Below are 13,919 nucleotides of genomic sequence, written 5' to 3'. Positions count from 1 at the left end.
AGTCTGTTTCACTGTTGATAAACGACTGTCCCTGCGAGTCTGTTCTTCGTGTTCTTGGTGTTCTTCATCATCAGCAGGAGCAGAAACAGTGTTTCATCAACTCTTGATTTCTCGCTCCTGAGCTCTCCTATCGACCCCAAACTCTCGAAACCACCTCTAGGACTCCCAGGGAACCTATTTAAACCAAAAACACGCGTTGAATCTCCTCCATTAATTCCAAGTAATCTTCTTTTACTCGGGATATTTTCTTTCCTTTTTCAAAGAAATACGGGATTTTCTTTCCTTTAATTCCTCTTCCGCGCTTCTGTTGATGTGGAACACACTCCAAACAAGTTTCTACAGCATCCCAACTCCATCCAAACACGTACAAGCACGCTGAATCCCATGAACAACTCTTCCCTGCACGTATTCCCCTTTTTCTAGCTCGTGGATTCCCTAGCCAATTCAAACCAATTATGGTCGAACCAAACACCCATACCATCTTTATTATGATATATCACATCTTTCCACAAAGTTTCAGCGATTGAATCGCACAAAATCACGTCCAAATGTAATCGAGCAAATCTGCCAGTGAAGAGCAAATATTTTCCCGCCAAAATATTTTTTTTGAATTTGTGAAGAAGTTCACCCCTTTTCCATTAGTCTCCCCCTTATCCGTTGCTGGAGTCCGAATAACACATGTCCCTTGTGGTGCCTTTAGTAATTTTTCTGGGTTCCTCCGGTGCATTTCTGGGATGTCTTTAGTACTCTATCCTAGGGTGTAAAACACCACTTTTCGAGCCAATTTCGCCGCAAGAGCTTATTTTTCCAAAAACATCTACAAAAACATAAAATAACACAATGAGTATTTAATCGAGTCTAACAATACATAACATTGAGAACAAAATAGACACATAAATGCGTCTATCAAATACCCCCAAACTTATTATTTGCTAGTCCTCGAGCAAAACTAATAAAAAATAAATAAAACCAAGTTAATATCGGGAGTGTTTACCAGAGGTGTGCCCACAAAACCATTACTCCAGACCCTAGCTATCTATGCAGAACCTTGGAAGGCACTAAAGAATCTCATTGGTTCGCATACGAATTGACTACAGGAGGAAGTACCCTGATGCGAAATTCCAATTGATGTACACGAGTTTGCACTCAAGCATACTAAAATTCATATAAAGTGATAGAGCTCTACTCAGATAGTTTCTGGACATCATAAATCGGAGTCAACCAATCACATGGATAGATTAAGAAGATGGATGTAGAGAAAAATGTGGATGATGTTGACTAAGGTGAACCTATCCTAATGGACTGAGATACTGGTCTGGACTAATATCAACACACAGGCAAATACAAGGGAACCAGTGGTCGATAATCCTAACTCTAGGTCAACTCAGCTGGCATATACAAGGGTACCAGTGGTCGACTTTATTGTATTTATTCTGGTTGGTCTGGTGGTCTGGTCTCAATTTTTTTTTTCATCTCAGTCACTCTATTTCACCCTAGTAATGGTAAAAAATAAGAAGAAGTGATCAGGATTCTTTCGATGTTTCCATCACGAGGATATGGCGAAACTACCATGTTTTCTTTTTCTAACACCTGAGCTCTGTGATTTTATGAATAGACTCTTTAGATGTTTCCATCTAATCAGATTGGTTCCTCAAATCCTACAACCAAAATGCTTCCATCCACTTAGATTAGTTAGTGCCAACCTTAATAAGCATAAATTTATAGTCTCTGGAGCTTATTTATTGCAACTAAGAACTTTCTCCCATACCCCCAAACTTAAATCTAACATTGTCCTCAATGTTCTAAAGATGAAATTAAAAGCATGAACAAGGAGAAACTGTTACCAATGAAGCAAAAGAGATAAGGAAAGATATTACCGTGTCGCATGAATATTGGGTTACCTCCCAACAAGTGCTAAGTTTAAAGTCTTCAGCCAGACTTAGGAAAGGATTAGTCAAATCGAACCATAAAGTAACAGTCGAAATAACTGTGGGTCTTCAAAACTAAATAGAGCTGACCAAAGGAAACTGCAATGAACCAAGAAAGTGAACAAGACTAGTATGCCCTTACTTAGTTTCCTGATTAAGAAATTTATATCTAATTGTGGTTCAGGTTCAGGTTCTATGAAAGGGTCTAAATAGAAAATTTTCATTGGCTGTGTTTCTTCATAGGTGGGATCCGACTCATTAGGTCCTAGAGTCTGGAAAAACTCAAATATGATCTTAGAAGCGCACAATAATAACCTAAATAACTGAGGATCCTCTAAGTCAATAAGATTTGACTTACATAATTGACCACAATGAGAGTAGTGGTCATTCTTAAGCAAATGTGTCGATTCTAATTTCCTAAAGCATTTAGGTTTAGTCTCACAACTTAATATTCGACACATTTGGAATATAAACGTTCCCACAGTTGGAAGAAAACTATTTGGTAGGAAAACAAAGTCAATTTGGGGATCATAGCCTGGGCAAACCACATCAACCAGAGGATGGGTTTCTAACGACTGAACTTCTTTCTGGACATCATTAGGTTCGGGAAAACGAGTATGAAGGTAGTCTTGTAAAATGGTCGAGGCAGAGATATAAAGTCCTAAGTTAGGGTACTTTCTGAGAGTTAAAGGTAAGGCACTAGGAAGGTGATAATCACCCCCAAACTTAGAGTTTTCAGTGTCTCTAGGAAGACTAGTCACAACTTCCCTACTTTCTTGGTCATCAGATTCCTGAAAATGGGAAATTGATTCTTCTAAGTCAGGTTCATCCTCACTCATCTCTACGAGTTCATCTTCTTCGTCTAAGACTATTGTTTCTAAATCGCTAGACTCTAAAACATTATTCTTAGAATAAACTCGTTCCTCTAAATCATTATCGGCTTTGTAAACAGGAAATACTACATCGTCTAAAACGAGGGTATCTCTAGTCAAATCCTCGTTCTTTTGAATAGGTGAATAATTATTAAAATTATTTGGATTTGAACTAGAAATAATATTATCATTGTAAAGCTCAATTGGAGTAACCATTTCCTGATCACTATTCCTACATAAGTATGATTCTCCATCAACACTATCCTCATCATAATAACATGAAAAAGATCGAACCTCATCAAAACAAGTAGTGCTACCAATTCTAACCTTGTTCTCTAAATTAGGAAAATATTCACTATTGATATCAAGGGTAGAATTAGAAACCCTATTTTGGAAATTTAGATTATTTCAAGCAGCATTAGCCAACTGTTCATTTTCTGCCTCTAGACGTGCCTGAATTTCACTGAGCATAACACTTATACGTTTACCACTGTCGTTTATCATCTCAGAATATTGTGCACACTCTTCTTTTGAACTATTCATTGCAACTAAACGTTTATACGTCCTTTCAATCCGTTGTTGGGTCTCTTCTAGAGATGGAACAGGTTCAGAAATATCATAATCAGGACTAGTTTCCAAAAACGAGTAACCAGTACTACAGTGTTCCTGATTTTCTTGCTCGTAAGACCAATTCGCGTGTGGATAGTAATTGGGCTCACCATGGTATGAACCATAACCTTGAAAAGGTTGGCGTTCCCAACTACTATTCCCACCATGGTCATAAAAATGATGATGTCCATATTCAAATTCAGATCGATACTCATTGTATTGGCTTCTGTCATACCAGTTCGACATTCTTAATTGCAAGGGAATTCTACACAATCACAAACAAGGCTGACTCGATCAAATCAAACCTACTGATTTCTAGCAAACAAAAAGCATGATGGCTCCACTTATATTGTTTCTAAACCAGCTTCTAATCCTTCGAAAGGGAATTCGTTACAATTTAAGCAAACCCCTCTAGAATCAATCCGAGTCAAAGTAAGTTGAATTGAGGCGAGAGAAGCTCAGTGGAGCTTTGATACCCAAAGCCTCACTGGTATTACAAGGCGGCACAGTCACGCATTCAACTTACAGAAACCATCAAGAACTTTGAAGTATGCTTAAAAGAGTAACCAATATTTTTCGAAAGATTTTCCTACCAAGCTCGTTACCCTATCGGTCTCGTTCTAATCAAATTTTAAGCTTGGGTTCGCGTTAGGTTTCGTTTTCCTAAGGCGGGCAAGAAGGGAACGGTGATGAAATCCGAACCCTTATCTTATATGGCCAGTTCTTTCCCTTTACTAGGAAATTAAAGCAGCCGGTTCAGTCCTCAACATATAATCACCTTAAGGCAGACAGTAAACCCGCGGACAGGAGATTCACGGGTGTTTAGAAGTTTACCTCCCGTACCAGACGGGAGAAGAACCGTTGTAGTCGACTCGGGCCACTGACTCCAGTGTCAGTGTGCGAACCTGAGGGGCCGAGACGATATTGTAATCGTTGTCCTTCCCTGCAAACAGTTTATATTTATTTTATTTTTTATTTTTTATTATTTTTTTTATATAACCCTTCCGTAGGGTTTAAAATTAATATAAATTGTCCAAAGTCCAGTCCAATGAAAAGAAATACAAAAAATAATAATAATAATTACAAAGAAAAAAATAAAATGGAAAGTCTCTTAAAAAAAGAAAAATAAATAAATCTCTTTCTTTTTGTTTTCTCTCTCTCTCTTTTTTTTTTTTTTTTTTTTTTTTTTTTTTTTTTTTTTTTTTTTTTTCCTTCTCTTTTAGCTTTAAGCTTTGATTCCAAGGTCTTTAGTATCCAACTTCAAACCTGTAATACAAAGACACAACCAAAGAGATGTAAAAAGAACAAATGGAATAATAAAAAAAAAATAAAATCCTAAAAATTCTACCTAAGCACAAATCCCGGCAGCGGCGCCAAAATGATTGCGATTTTTGATGGGGTTGTAGTAAATAGGATTCGTTTCAGACTTGTGAAGGAAATGGAATTTTTAGATTTAAAAATTAAAATATATATACAAAAAATATTAACAATGGGCGAGAGGTACTGGGACTAAGGATTTGGCCGAATTCACTACACAGTGTTCATTCATATATTCTTTGACAATTTAAAACTCAATAAAATTAACATGGACTCTTATTTTGCCAAGATAGATTCTCAAAACATCGATTGTAAGTCCTAAGCATGATATATCAAAACACCTAAGCTAAGCATACATCATCAAATTAAATAACAACCAATTAATTCAAATCATAATTCAATTTTAAATTAATGCAAAAGTCATAAAAAAGAATATAATAAATTTACCCGTGTATGAAATTCACCCTCCTCCGTCGTCCCAGTGTTGGGTTTAGCTCATCATGATAAAAACACGCTCAAAATATTTATTTATTGCTCAAATGGTGTTTACAATGAAGAGAAGAAGAGAAAATGGTGTAAACAGCTAATGTGCGACCCACATGAAGCGTCACAAAAGAACGATAAAAGAGAAGTGCTATTGTTGCTGTGGTTCTAAGACCCAAACCTACGACCCACGCCCGTGAGTCTGTTTCATTGTTGATAAACGACTGTCCCTGCGAGTCTGTTCTTCGTGTTCTTGGTGTTCTTCATCATCAGCAGGAGCAGAAACAGTGTTTCATCAACTCTTGATTTCTCGCTCCTGAGCTCTCCTATCGACCCCAAACTCTCGACACCACCTCTAGGACTCCCAGGGAACCTATTTAAACCAAAAACACGCGTTGAATCTCCTCAATTAATCCCAAATAATCTTCTTTTACTCGGGATATTTTCTTTCCTTTTTCAAATAAATACGGGATTTTCTTTCCTTTAATTCCTCTTCCGCGCTTCTGTTTATGTGGAACACACTCCAAACAAGTTTCTACAGCATCCCAACTCCATCCAAACACGTACAAACACACTGAATCCCGTGAACAACTCTTCCCTGCACGTATTCCCCTTTTTCCAGCTCGTGGATTGCTTAGCCAATTCAAGCCAATTATGGTCGAACCAAACACCCATACCATCTTTATTATGATATATCACATCTTTCCACAAAGTTTCAGCGATTGAATCGCACAAAATCACGTCCAAATGCATTCGAGAAAATCTTCCAGTGAAGAGCAAATATTTTTCCTCCAAAATATTTTTTTGAATTTGTGAAGATGGTCACCCCTTATCTAATGGTCGCCCCCTTATCCGTTGCTGGAGTCCGAATAACACATGTCCCTTGGGTGCCTTTAGTAATTTTTCTGGGTTCCTCCGGTGCATTTCTGGGGTGTCTTTAGTACTCTATCCTAGGGTGTAAAACACCACTTTTCGAGCCAATTTCGCCGAATGAGCTTATTTTTCCAAAAACATCTACAAAAACATAAAATAACACAATAAGTATTTAATCGAGTCTAACAATACAGAACATTGAGAACAAAATAGACATATAAGTTCAAGACTAGGTTCACTGTTTAGCAAGTAGTTCCGATAACTTCTCACTAAGTAAGTGTTCAAGACCTCATGGACACCTTTGCCTAAATGGTATTTTCCTTACTCTGATTTTTTCGTTTTCCGAGATTTCATTCATGTGGGGATTTTTGGAGAAAAAAATGAGTTTTAATAAATTGTTTTGGTCTTGGTGTGGTTTGACCTTAGGACCTAAGGGTTCTATGGATGCTCACTCATTTCTTTGAGTGAATGAATCTCTCTTTAGTCCCACATTGGGTATAATAGAGAAGGATCTCCACTATATAACCATGTGCTCATGGATATGTTGTAAAACAATGTGGGTGGAGCGGGTGGGTCGAAAAATACATGTTTCAACCCATACATGTGCGCATAAACCATGCACCAAGTCACGTATTTAATAGAATTTATTTTTGCAAGTTTTCTTAAAAGTTTTATTTATAGAAAAATTCTTTTTTAAGTGTTTAACTTGCTTTGAAGAAAATAAATACCTAACTTGATTTGCAAGTATCTTCTCCTTTAAATACAACTCGAAAATCTGTTTTCAAACTACCCGAAAAAAATTCTTCTTTCATTCTAGGGTTTCTCCATACGTTTTAATTTCCATCCCCGTTGCTGAGTTTGAAGAGAGGGTAACTTGTGTTGTGCTAACTCAAGTTATATCGGGCAATCTTATCCTGGACACTTCTTCGCTGTGAGGGGTTTAGCATTACTCATCTCGAGTATACCCGCGAACTAATGTGTTAAGGACAACTTGTTGAACTTGTGATTCTTCCCTCATCAAGTTGTTTGTGATATAGTTATTTTTCGTCCAAGTCTTTTACATCTAACGAGTTGTTAACTGTTGCAATATCCCAACAGTTGTTTTCCCAATAAGGATGTAATCATTTGTGGAATTCTCTAGTACCCCGTTACATAATATATCGAGGACCAAAGTGACTTTTTGATCGGGAGTGCCTCGTACATGTCGTGCATCATACTGATAATGAAATAAAGGTCGTACCTAACAAAGCTTGCAATAATCCTTTGCGTCAAGCTGCGGCCCATACGGAATCATCGCTGAAAATTCTCATCGGAATAGACACAATCATGATTAAAATAATCATGCTTCATCTTGTGGTGGTAAAATTATCGATCTCTCCACGTCCATCTTCTAGTCATAACTTCATGTGGCTCTAAAGGCTTTGATATGATCCCGGTTTGTAATTGCAACGTAAAATTTCGCCTCCTGCTATCTTGAATTGCATCTTCATCCATTTGACGCAAAATCTCCATATACATTTCTTCCTCTTCTTCATACAAGATTTCATCCATCTCCATATCTTCCTCAGAAGAACCAAAATCAGGATTCATGGTTGAAAATCGAAAGCGATTCAAATTAAGAAAAGATTGATCGGACAAAAGATTGTTGTAAATTTATGAGATGATTTTTGATGATGCACGGTTTCCGGAATAGTCAATATTACTGGTGTCTGACTCGAACTAAATCAGATGTCATATTGGTTATATTTCGCTTTTCTTATGTCCAACTTGATTTATACAATTATTAATTCAGAGGTAATTGAGTCTCTCTAACTGAACTGAAGTAAAAGAAAAAACTTCTATAATTCTACTACTAATAATTTTGAGCGGGATATGATAAATATGTTTCATATGTAATTAGTAAGATCTAGACGAATCAGATTCTTCGTACGAGTTATCTGATGTATGACAGTTCATTTGGAGCAACAAATGAGGTATCTAAATGATGTTGTGCCCTGTAAGAGTTTATCTGATGTATGACAGTTCGATGATTGGGTGTTATATTGCTGAAAACAGACCTACATCTATGTTTCCAAATGAAGTGCATTATACAGAGAGCTATGTGTACAACTAGAGGTGTGTGTTTGATCGTTATATTCGAACCCTTAAGCTGCCAAGTCTGAATCCAGGAGAGAACCGAGGGATGCTGCACAATGGAAACGAACTGATTAGGAAAAAAAGTCTTCCATATAGCTTGAGAGAAGGAGCAATGAAGTAGCAAATGGTCCAGATCTTCAGTTTGATTCATACTACACAGAACACATATTTTATCATCAGCATTCAGATGCCTAAATAGCATCATGTATTCCTTTCCACATAAAAATTTGAAACTTGTATGATACTTTCAATTTTCAGAATGCTAACCAAAATTACTGAGATAAACCCATTGAAATATCCATATTCAAATCCTTTTCACAAAGTATCTTGTACGCTGAAGCAGTTGTAAACATGCCAGTACTAGTAAAAGGCCAGACCAACTTATCTTCCCGATCTAATTGTAAAGGAATAGTGAGAATAGAGTTCACCTGGTCTGCAGAAAATAAAAGGCGAAGAAGCGGAATATTCCATTGCTGAGTGAGAGGATCAAATAGTTCCGAAACCCATTGAATATTACTTGTATTCAGATCACTCCAATCTTGAATTGCAGTCTGCATGGAAGGAACCCAATTGGCAGTCCAGATATTGATGCGAGTACCATTACCTACTTGCCATTTTGCATTTCTAAGAACAATTTCAATCCCAACACATATACTCTGCCATACCCAACTTGAATTTTTAGTTTCCGGTGGAGGGAAGAATTGCAGATCATTATGAGGAAAATATTTACCTTTCAACAATTTTTCCCAAATAGCATCTTGATTATGTAATAATTGCCAGGCCAATTTCGCAAGAAGAGCTAAATTGTAATTGGTTAAATTTTTAAGACCTAGACCTCCAAATATTTTAGGTACACATACCTTTTTCCATCCAATAAGTTGTCGTGGATGATCGCTGGTAAAATTATTCCACCAGTAACGCCTTTGGATGCTGTCCATTTGATAAATTGTTGTTTCTGGCGATTTAAGGATCTGCATTTGATACATACCCATTGTACTCAGCACTGCATTCACTTGAGTTGTTCTTCCTGCTTGGTTAACCATTTTACTATGCCATCCCTGTAACCGGTTAGTCATGTTATCAAGAATACCTTTACCATTTTTTTGTCTTGATCTATGCATCAAAAGAGGAACGCCCAAATATTTTTCACCCAACCCCTTAACTTTCATATTAAGAATGCTAGAAATACTAGACTTGTGAGAAATTGAAGTGTGCTTACCAAAAAACAAAGTTGACTTCTGCATGTTAATAACCTGACCTGAGTCTTGTCCAAAAGATTGAATCAGATGTCTAAGATGATTCATTTGAGCAGAATGAGCTTGAAAGAATAACAAACAATCATTTGCAAAAAACAGATGATTGATAGGAAGACAATGATGATTAATTTTAATATCATTGAGAAGACCAGAATCAACATTATGTTGTAAAAGTCTAGAAAAACGATTCCATGATGAACAAAAATAAATAAGGAGACAAAGGGTCTCCTTGGCATAAGCCGCAGGTTGGACAAAATGAAGAACTAGGAATACCATTGATAAGTATAGAAATATTTGTTGTGGATATGCACTGATCAATCAAAGAAATCCAATCATCATGAAAACCCAGTTGGCGAAAATTTGATAATAAAAAAAACCATTCTACCCGGTCGAATGCTTTCGACATATCTAACTTTAAACCTACCAAAGCCTTATTTATCTTCTTAATTTTCATACTATGCAGAATCTCCTGTGCTATAATAACATTATCATGGATATGTCTGCCTGTAACAAAGGCAGTTTGAGTAGGAGAAATAATGTCAGGCAGTAAAGGTTTAAGACGGTTCGCCAAATTTTTTGAGATGATTTTGTAACTAACATTGCACAGACTAATTGGTCTGTAGTCAGCTGGTGTTTGAGGGTTATAAGTTTTGGGTATCAGAACTTGATATGTATGATTTATAGCCTTGAGCATATGCTTGAAGGTAAAGAAGTGATGAACCATGGAGATTACCTCAGATCCAACTGTCTCCCAGCATTGTTGATAGAAAGCAGCTTGGAATCGTCATTACCTGGAGAATACCAAGGTCTAATATGAAAGACAACATCCTTAATTTCTTGAGCATCAGGAACTCGGATAAGCTGAAAGTTTTGGTCTTCTGTGATACAAGGAGAAAACAGCTGCAAAATATCTTGATTAATTTGCAGCTTAGAAGTACTTGAAATATTCACAAAATGGTTAAGAAAAATAGACTCAATGTTACTCCGATCATCATACCATATACCCAAAGGCCCTTGAATAGCCTGAATGTTGGATCTCTTTTTATTGAAATTAGCCATTGAGTGAAAATATGATGTATTCCTATCTGCTTCAAGAAACTTGTCACCTGCCTTTTGCATAAAGAATTCTTTATGGACTGTTATCCACTGTTGAAGAGAAGAACTTAACTGTCGAATCAAAGGATGAGAAGCTGGAAAATTATCATCATAACAACGTTGCAGTTGATTCTGAATATTATGAAGATTGCACTCAATATTCCCAAAAGAGAATTTTTTTCCACAATTGCAGCTGAAATCGAGTGAATTTTAACTTACTTGATAACTGAAAAGAAGGATAGCCATTAAATTGTTGTTGCCAACTTTGATGGATAGTGTCTTTACAAGAGGACACTTGGAACCAACACTTGTATAGCTTAAAAGGAGTGTGTTTTCTAGCACTAGGAACAATATGTAACAAAATAGGACTGTGGTCTGAAGCAATGGGAACTAAATGTTGCATATGAGCATTAGTATAATTATTAATCCAACAACAGTTCACTAAGGCTCTATCTAATCTAACAGAGACATGAGCATCTCCATCTCTATGATTCGACCAAGTAGTGTCAGCTCCTGAATAACCCAAATCAATGAGACCCATTTGCTGAATAAAATTCCTAACATGTCTAGCATGATGAGGATGAGATGCATTAATACCATAGGTTTCAGAGTCATTCATAGTGAAGTTCAAGTCGCCTAAAAAAACCCACGGGAGATCAACAGAAGAATACATATCAATCAAATATTTCCACTGATTGTTATTGCCTACAACATCACGCACTCCATACATAAAGGTGACCAAAAAATCCAAGTTATTATCATGAGTGTGTACAATAACATGTATTGTATCAGAGGTAGTGTGCATTATTTCAACATCAATTCCTTGTTTCCAGGCAAGAGAAATACCACCAGAAAGGCCCAAAGAAGGATCAAACCAATAATTAGGGTATTTAGTTCTAGAAAGATATAGTCGCATATTATTGGACTGAGCTTTGGTTTCGCACAAGAAAAAAATATCTGGATCATTACTGGTTAAACAGAAACTAAGATAGTCTCTAGTATGAGGGTTTCCTATACCTTGACAGTTCCAAGACAGAATTTTCATGATGTAAATAATGAAAAAGATAGATAAAAAGGTAGGGAAAAACAACACAGATTAAGGAAAGAGTGAAATCTCAATAAAGAAAAACGAGTTGAGAAAACCACCTGTTGCCATGCATCAGTTTTGTTCTGTGCATTAAGGGCATGTGCTGCAGCAATGTCCCAAACATTATTCTCTTCAACGGTAGCAGTATCATCTTGAACAGAAGATGTTTCTCTAACAATAACAACATCTCTATCAAACTCAGCATCTTCAAGTTGATTCTCAGGAGTTATAACCAAGGTTGGGGGTCGACGATATCGCTTCTTCGTACCACTCGTACTAGCAACATCACTTGTCAGTGTAGAATATGGCCTTACGGAAGATAAAAGATGAGACTGATCATGATAGGATGATGAAGTTGCAGCATCAGAATCAGTAGCCGAGAAGATGGATAGACGCATTCCATCAAAAGGCCTCGGCTGTTCTAGAGCAATTGGTTGACGCAGTCTGTTTCTCCGTTGAGTACCATGTTGTAAAAATAGTTGAGCTTCTTGCTGAGGATTTCTTTGAGGAGGTAAAACCGGCTCAACAAAACCAAATCCTATTACAGTCTCTTCCATTTCACGTCTTCGATTAGTTATATAAGCACAATCATTTTCTTCATGATTAGGTACCTTACACTCAGAGCAAAGTCTGTAAGGCTGTTTTTCATAAAAGAAACCAATCCACCTAGTGACACCAGCAGCATTAGCAGCAGTAATACCAGTTATAAGAGGAGTGTTGACATTAATAAGAATTAAAGCTCTATATTTTTAGGAAGTAAAAGGACTAACACCATCAGGCTCAACCAATCTAACTTCTCCAACGATATTACCAAGCATTCTCAAAATATCAGCATACGTGAATTCAGGTAAGAGGTACTTATATTCTAGCCAGTATGGAGAAACCGAGAAATCTAAGAGACGATAGTCCATTGTTAAATTCCAATCTTTTAAGACTATCAAATAACCATCAAAATTCCAAGCCCCACCAAACAAAATAGCTTCTTTATCATCATTAACTTGAAATTTGATAACAAAAACATTAGGTTCCAAACTACGCACCTGAACCAACCATTGATTGTGCCTCCTCAGATGAGGCCAAATGAATCTGGCAGCTCGTTCAACATCTTGCCATATCATAACACCGGGGGAATAAAGTTTACCAGCAAGACAATATCTCCAATCTCGAATTCCAGTTAGGATTGAGTATTCGAGTGCATAACAACCCTTCTTCTAATAGGTTCTTCACTGATTGAAACTTCCTCCATCTGTTCAGAAATGTTATTCACCGATGATCTAGCCATAAGGGTGAAAAAAAGTAAGATGTTGTAATAACAGAGAAGGATATAAAGAAACTGAAAATGTTTGAGGTAGTATTTATAAGGAAAACTTGTAGGATGTGTCAAATTCTTAGTTGGATAAGTATGATTGAAAGGTTTAAAAAAATCAGAACACAAATACATTTTTGTAGACACCAAAGCTCCTGACCAAGTAAAGATAACAGCAAGAACTCTTTTCCCTAAAAGTGAAGCAGGAGAATCATTATAATAACCCCAGATTAGATAAGATTGAGAGAAACCGATAAGGATGAAAATTAGATGCACTACTGCAATAAAAATCCAACTTTGATTATGCCAACTTGGAAACTGTCAACTATGATTATACCTCAAGATGTGATGTGACATTACTGCAACACCAGTGCGTGGCAACAAGCAGGGAGGAGATTAAGCTGCCATTAAAAGGAAAACAAGCCAATTAGAACCAGAGATTGACAAAGATAAAGGGGAAAATGAAAAATTGAAAAGTAGGGCAAAATAAAAAAAGAAGAGACGTATAAAAACATCAGAGTTGGACCAAAAATCAATCTACAAAGGATAAAGCCAGAGGATTAAAACAAAGGGTTGAAAGAAAAAGATCAGATCGAATCAAAAAAGGGATTCAAAATCAAGGGTTGACTATGGTTGACTTAGGGTTGACAATCTTGACCATATCGTGTTTAAATCGTCAATAACGAAGAGAAAAACTTTTTCCGCCCTTAGACATGTCAATGGAGAAAAAGAAGATGAAGAAGGTCTTCTTGTGGTGATGGAAGTAGTGGATGGTGGTGGTAGATCTGTGGAGAGAGCGTGATTGAAACTGCAAATAGATATGTTTGAAGGTTGAATTCGTGGAATTTGCAAAATTCATGAGAACTGCATTTTTGGAATTTTCACAAAAATATATTTAGGATTAGTTCATGGATGAAGAAGAGGATAAGTGAGATATTATTCAGTTGGGATCTGTCT

At 36.7% G+C, this 13,919-nt stretch overlaps 1 protein-coding gene across 2 annotated transcripts; it reads right to left on the bottom strand.

Annotated features, from left to right (window-relative positions):
* Nucleotides 1-9,833: 9,833 nt before the first annotated feature.
* On the bottom strand, nt 9,834-13,185 carry LOC113278253. Of its 2 annotated transcripts, none has more exons than XM_026527147.1 (2): nt 11,716-13,185; nt 9,834-10,795 (listed from the first exon to the last, which is right to left on the bottom strand). In XM_026527147.1, exons 1-2 carry the CDS (start codon nt 12,211-12,213, stop codon nt 10,724-10,726), a joined length of 570 nt encoding a protein of 189 aa, XP_026382932.1. In that variant the 5' UTR covers nt 12,214-13,185; the 3' UTR covers nt 9,834-10,723. The 2 variants fall into 2 exon arrangements, with proteins under 2 accessions (XP_026382932.1, XP_026382931.1); XM_026527146.1 differs by having other exon boundaries at nt 9,834-12,322; nt 12,697-13,185.
* Nucleotides 13,186-13,919: the final 734 nt, after the last annotated feature.

The sequence above is a fragment of the Papaver somniferum genome, chromosome 5, assembly GCF_003573695.1.
Source record: "Papaver somniferum cultivar HN1 chromosome 5, ASM357369v1, whole genome shotgun sequence".
NCBI lineage: Eukaryota > Viridiplantae > Streptophyta > Magnoliopsida > Ranunculales > Papaveraceae > Papaver > Papaver somniferum.
Note: the sequence above shows the minus strand (reverse complement) of the source record. Positions and strands in the feature narration are given on the sequence as shown.

Excerpts from the sequence above, each read along its gene's own strand:
- LOC113278253 (XM_026527146.1), bottom strand. The coding sequence starts at position 12,213 with ATGGAAGAGACTGTAATAGGATTTGGTTTTGTTGAGCCGGTTTTACCT.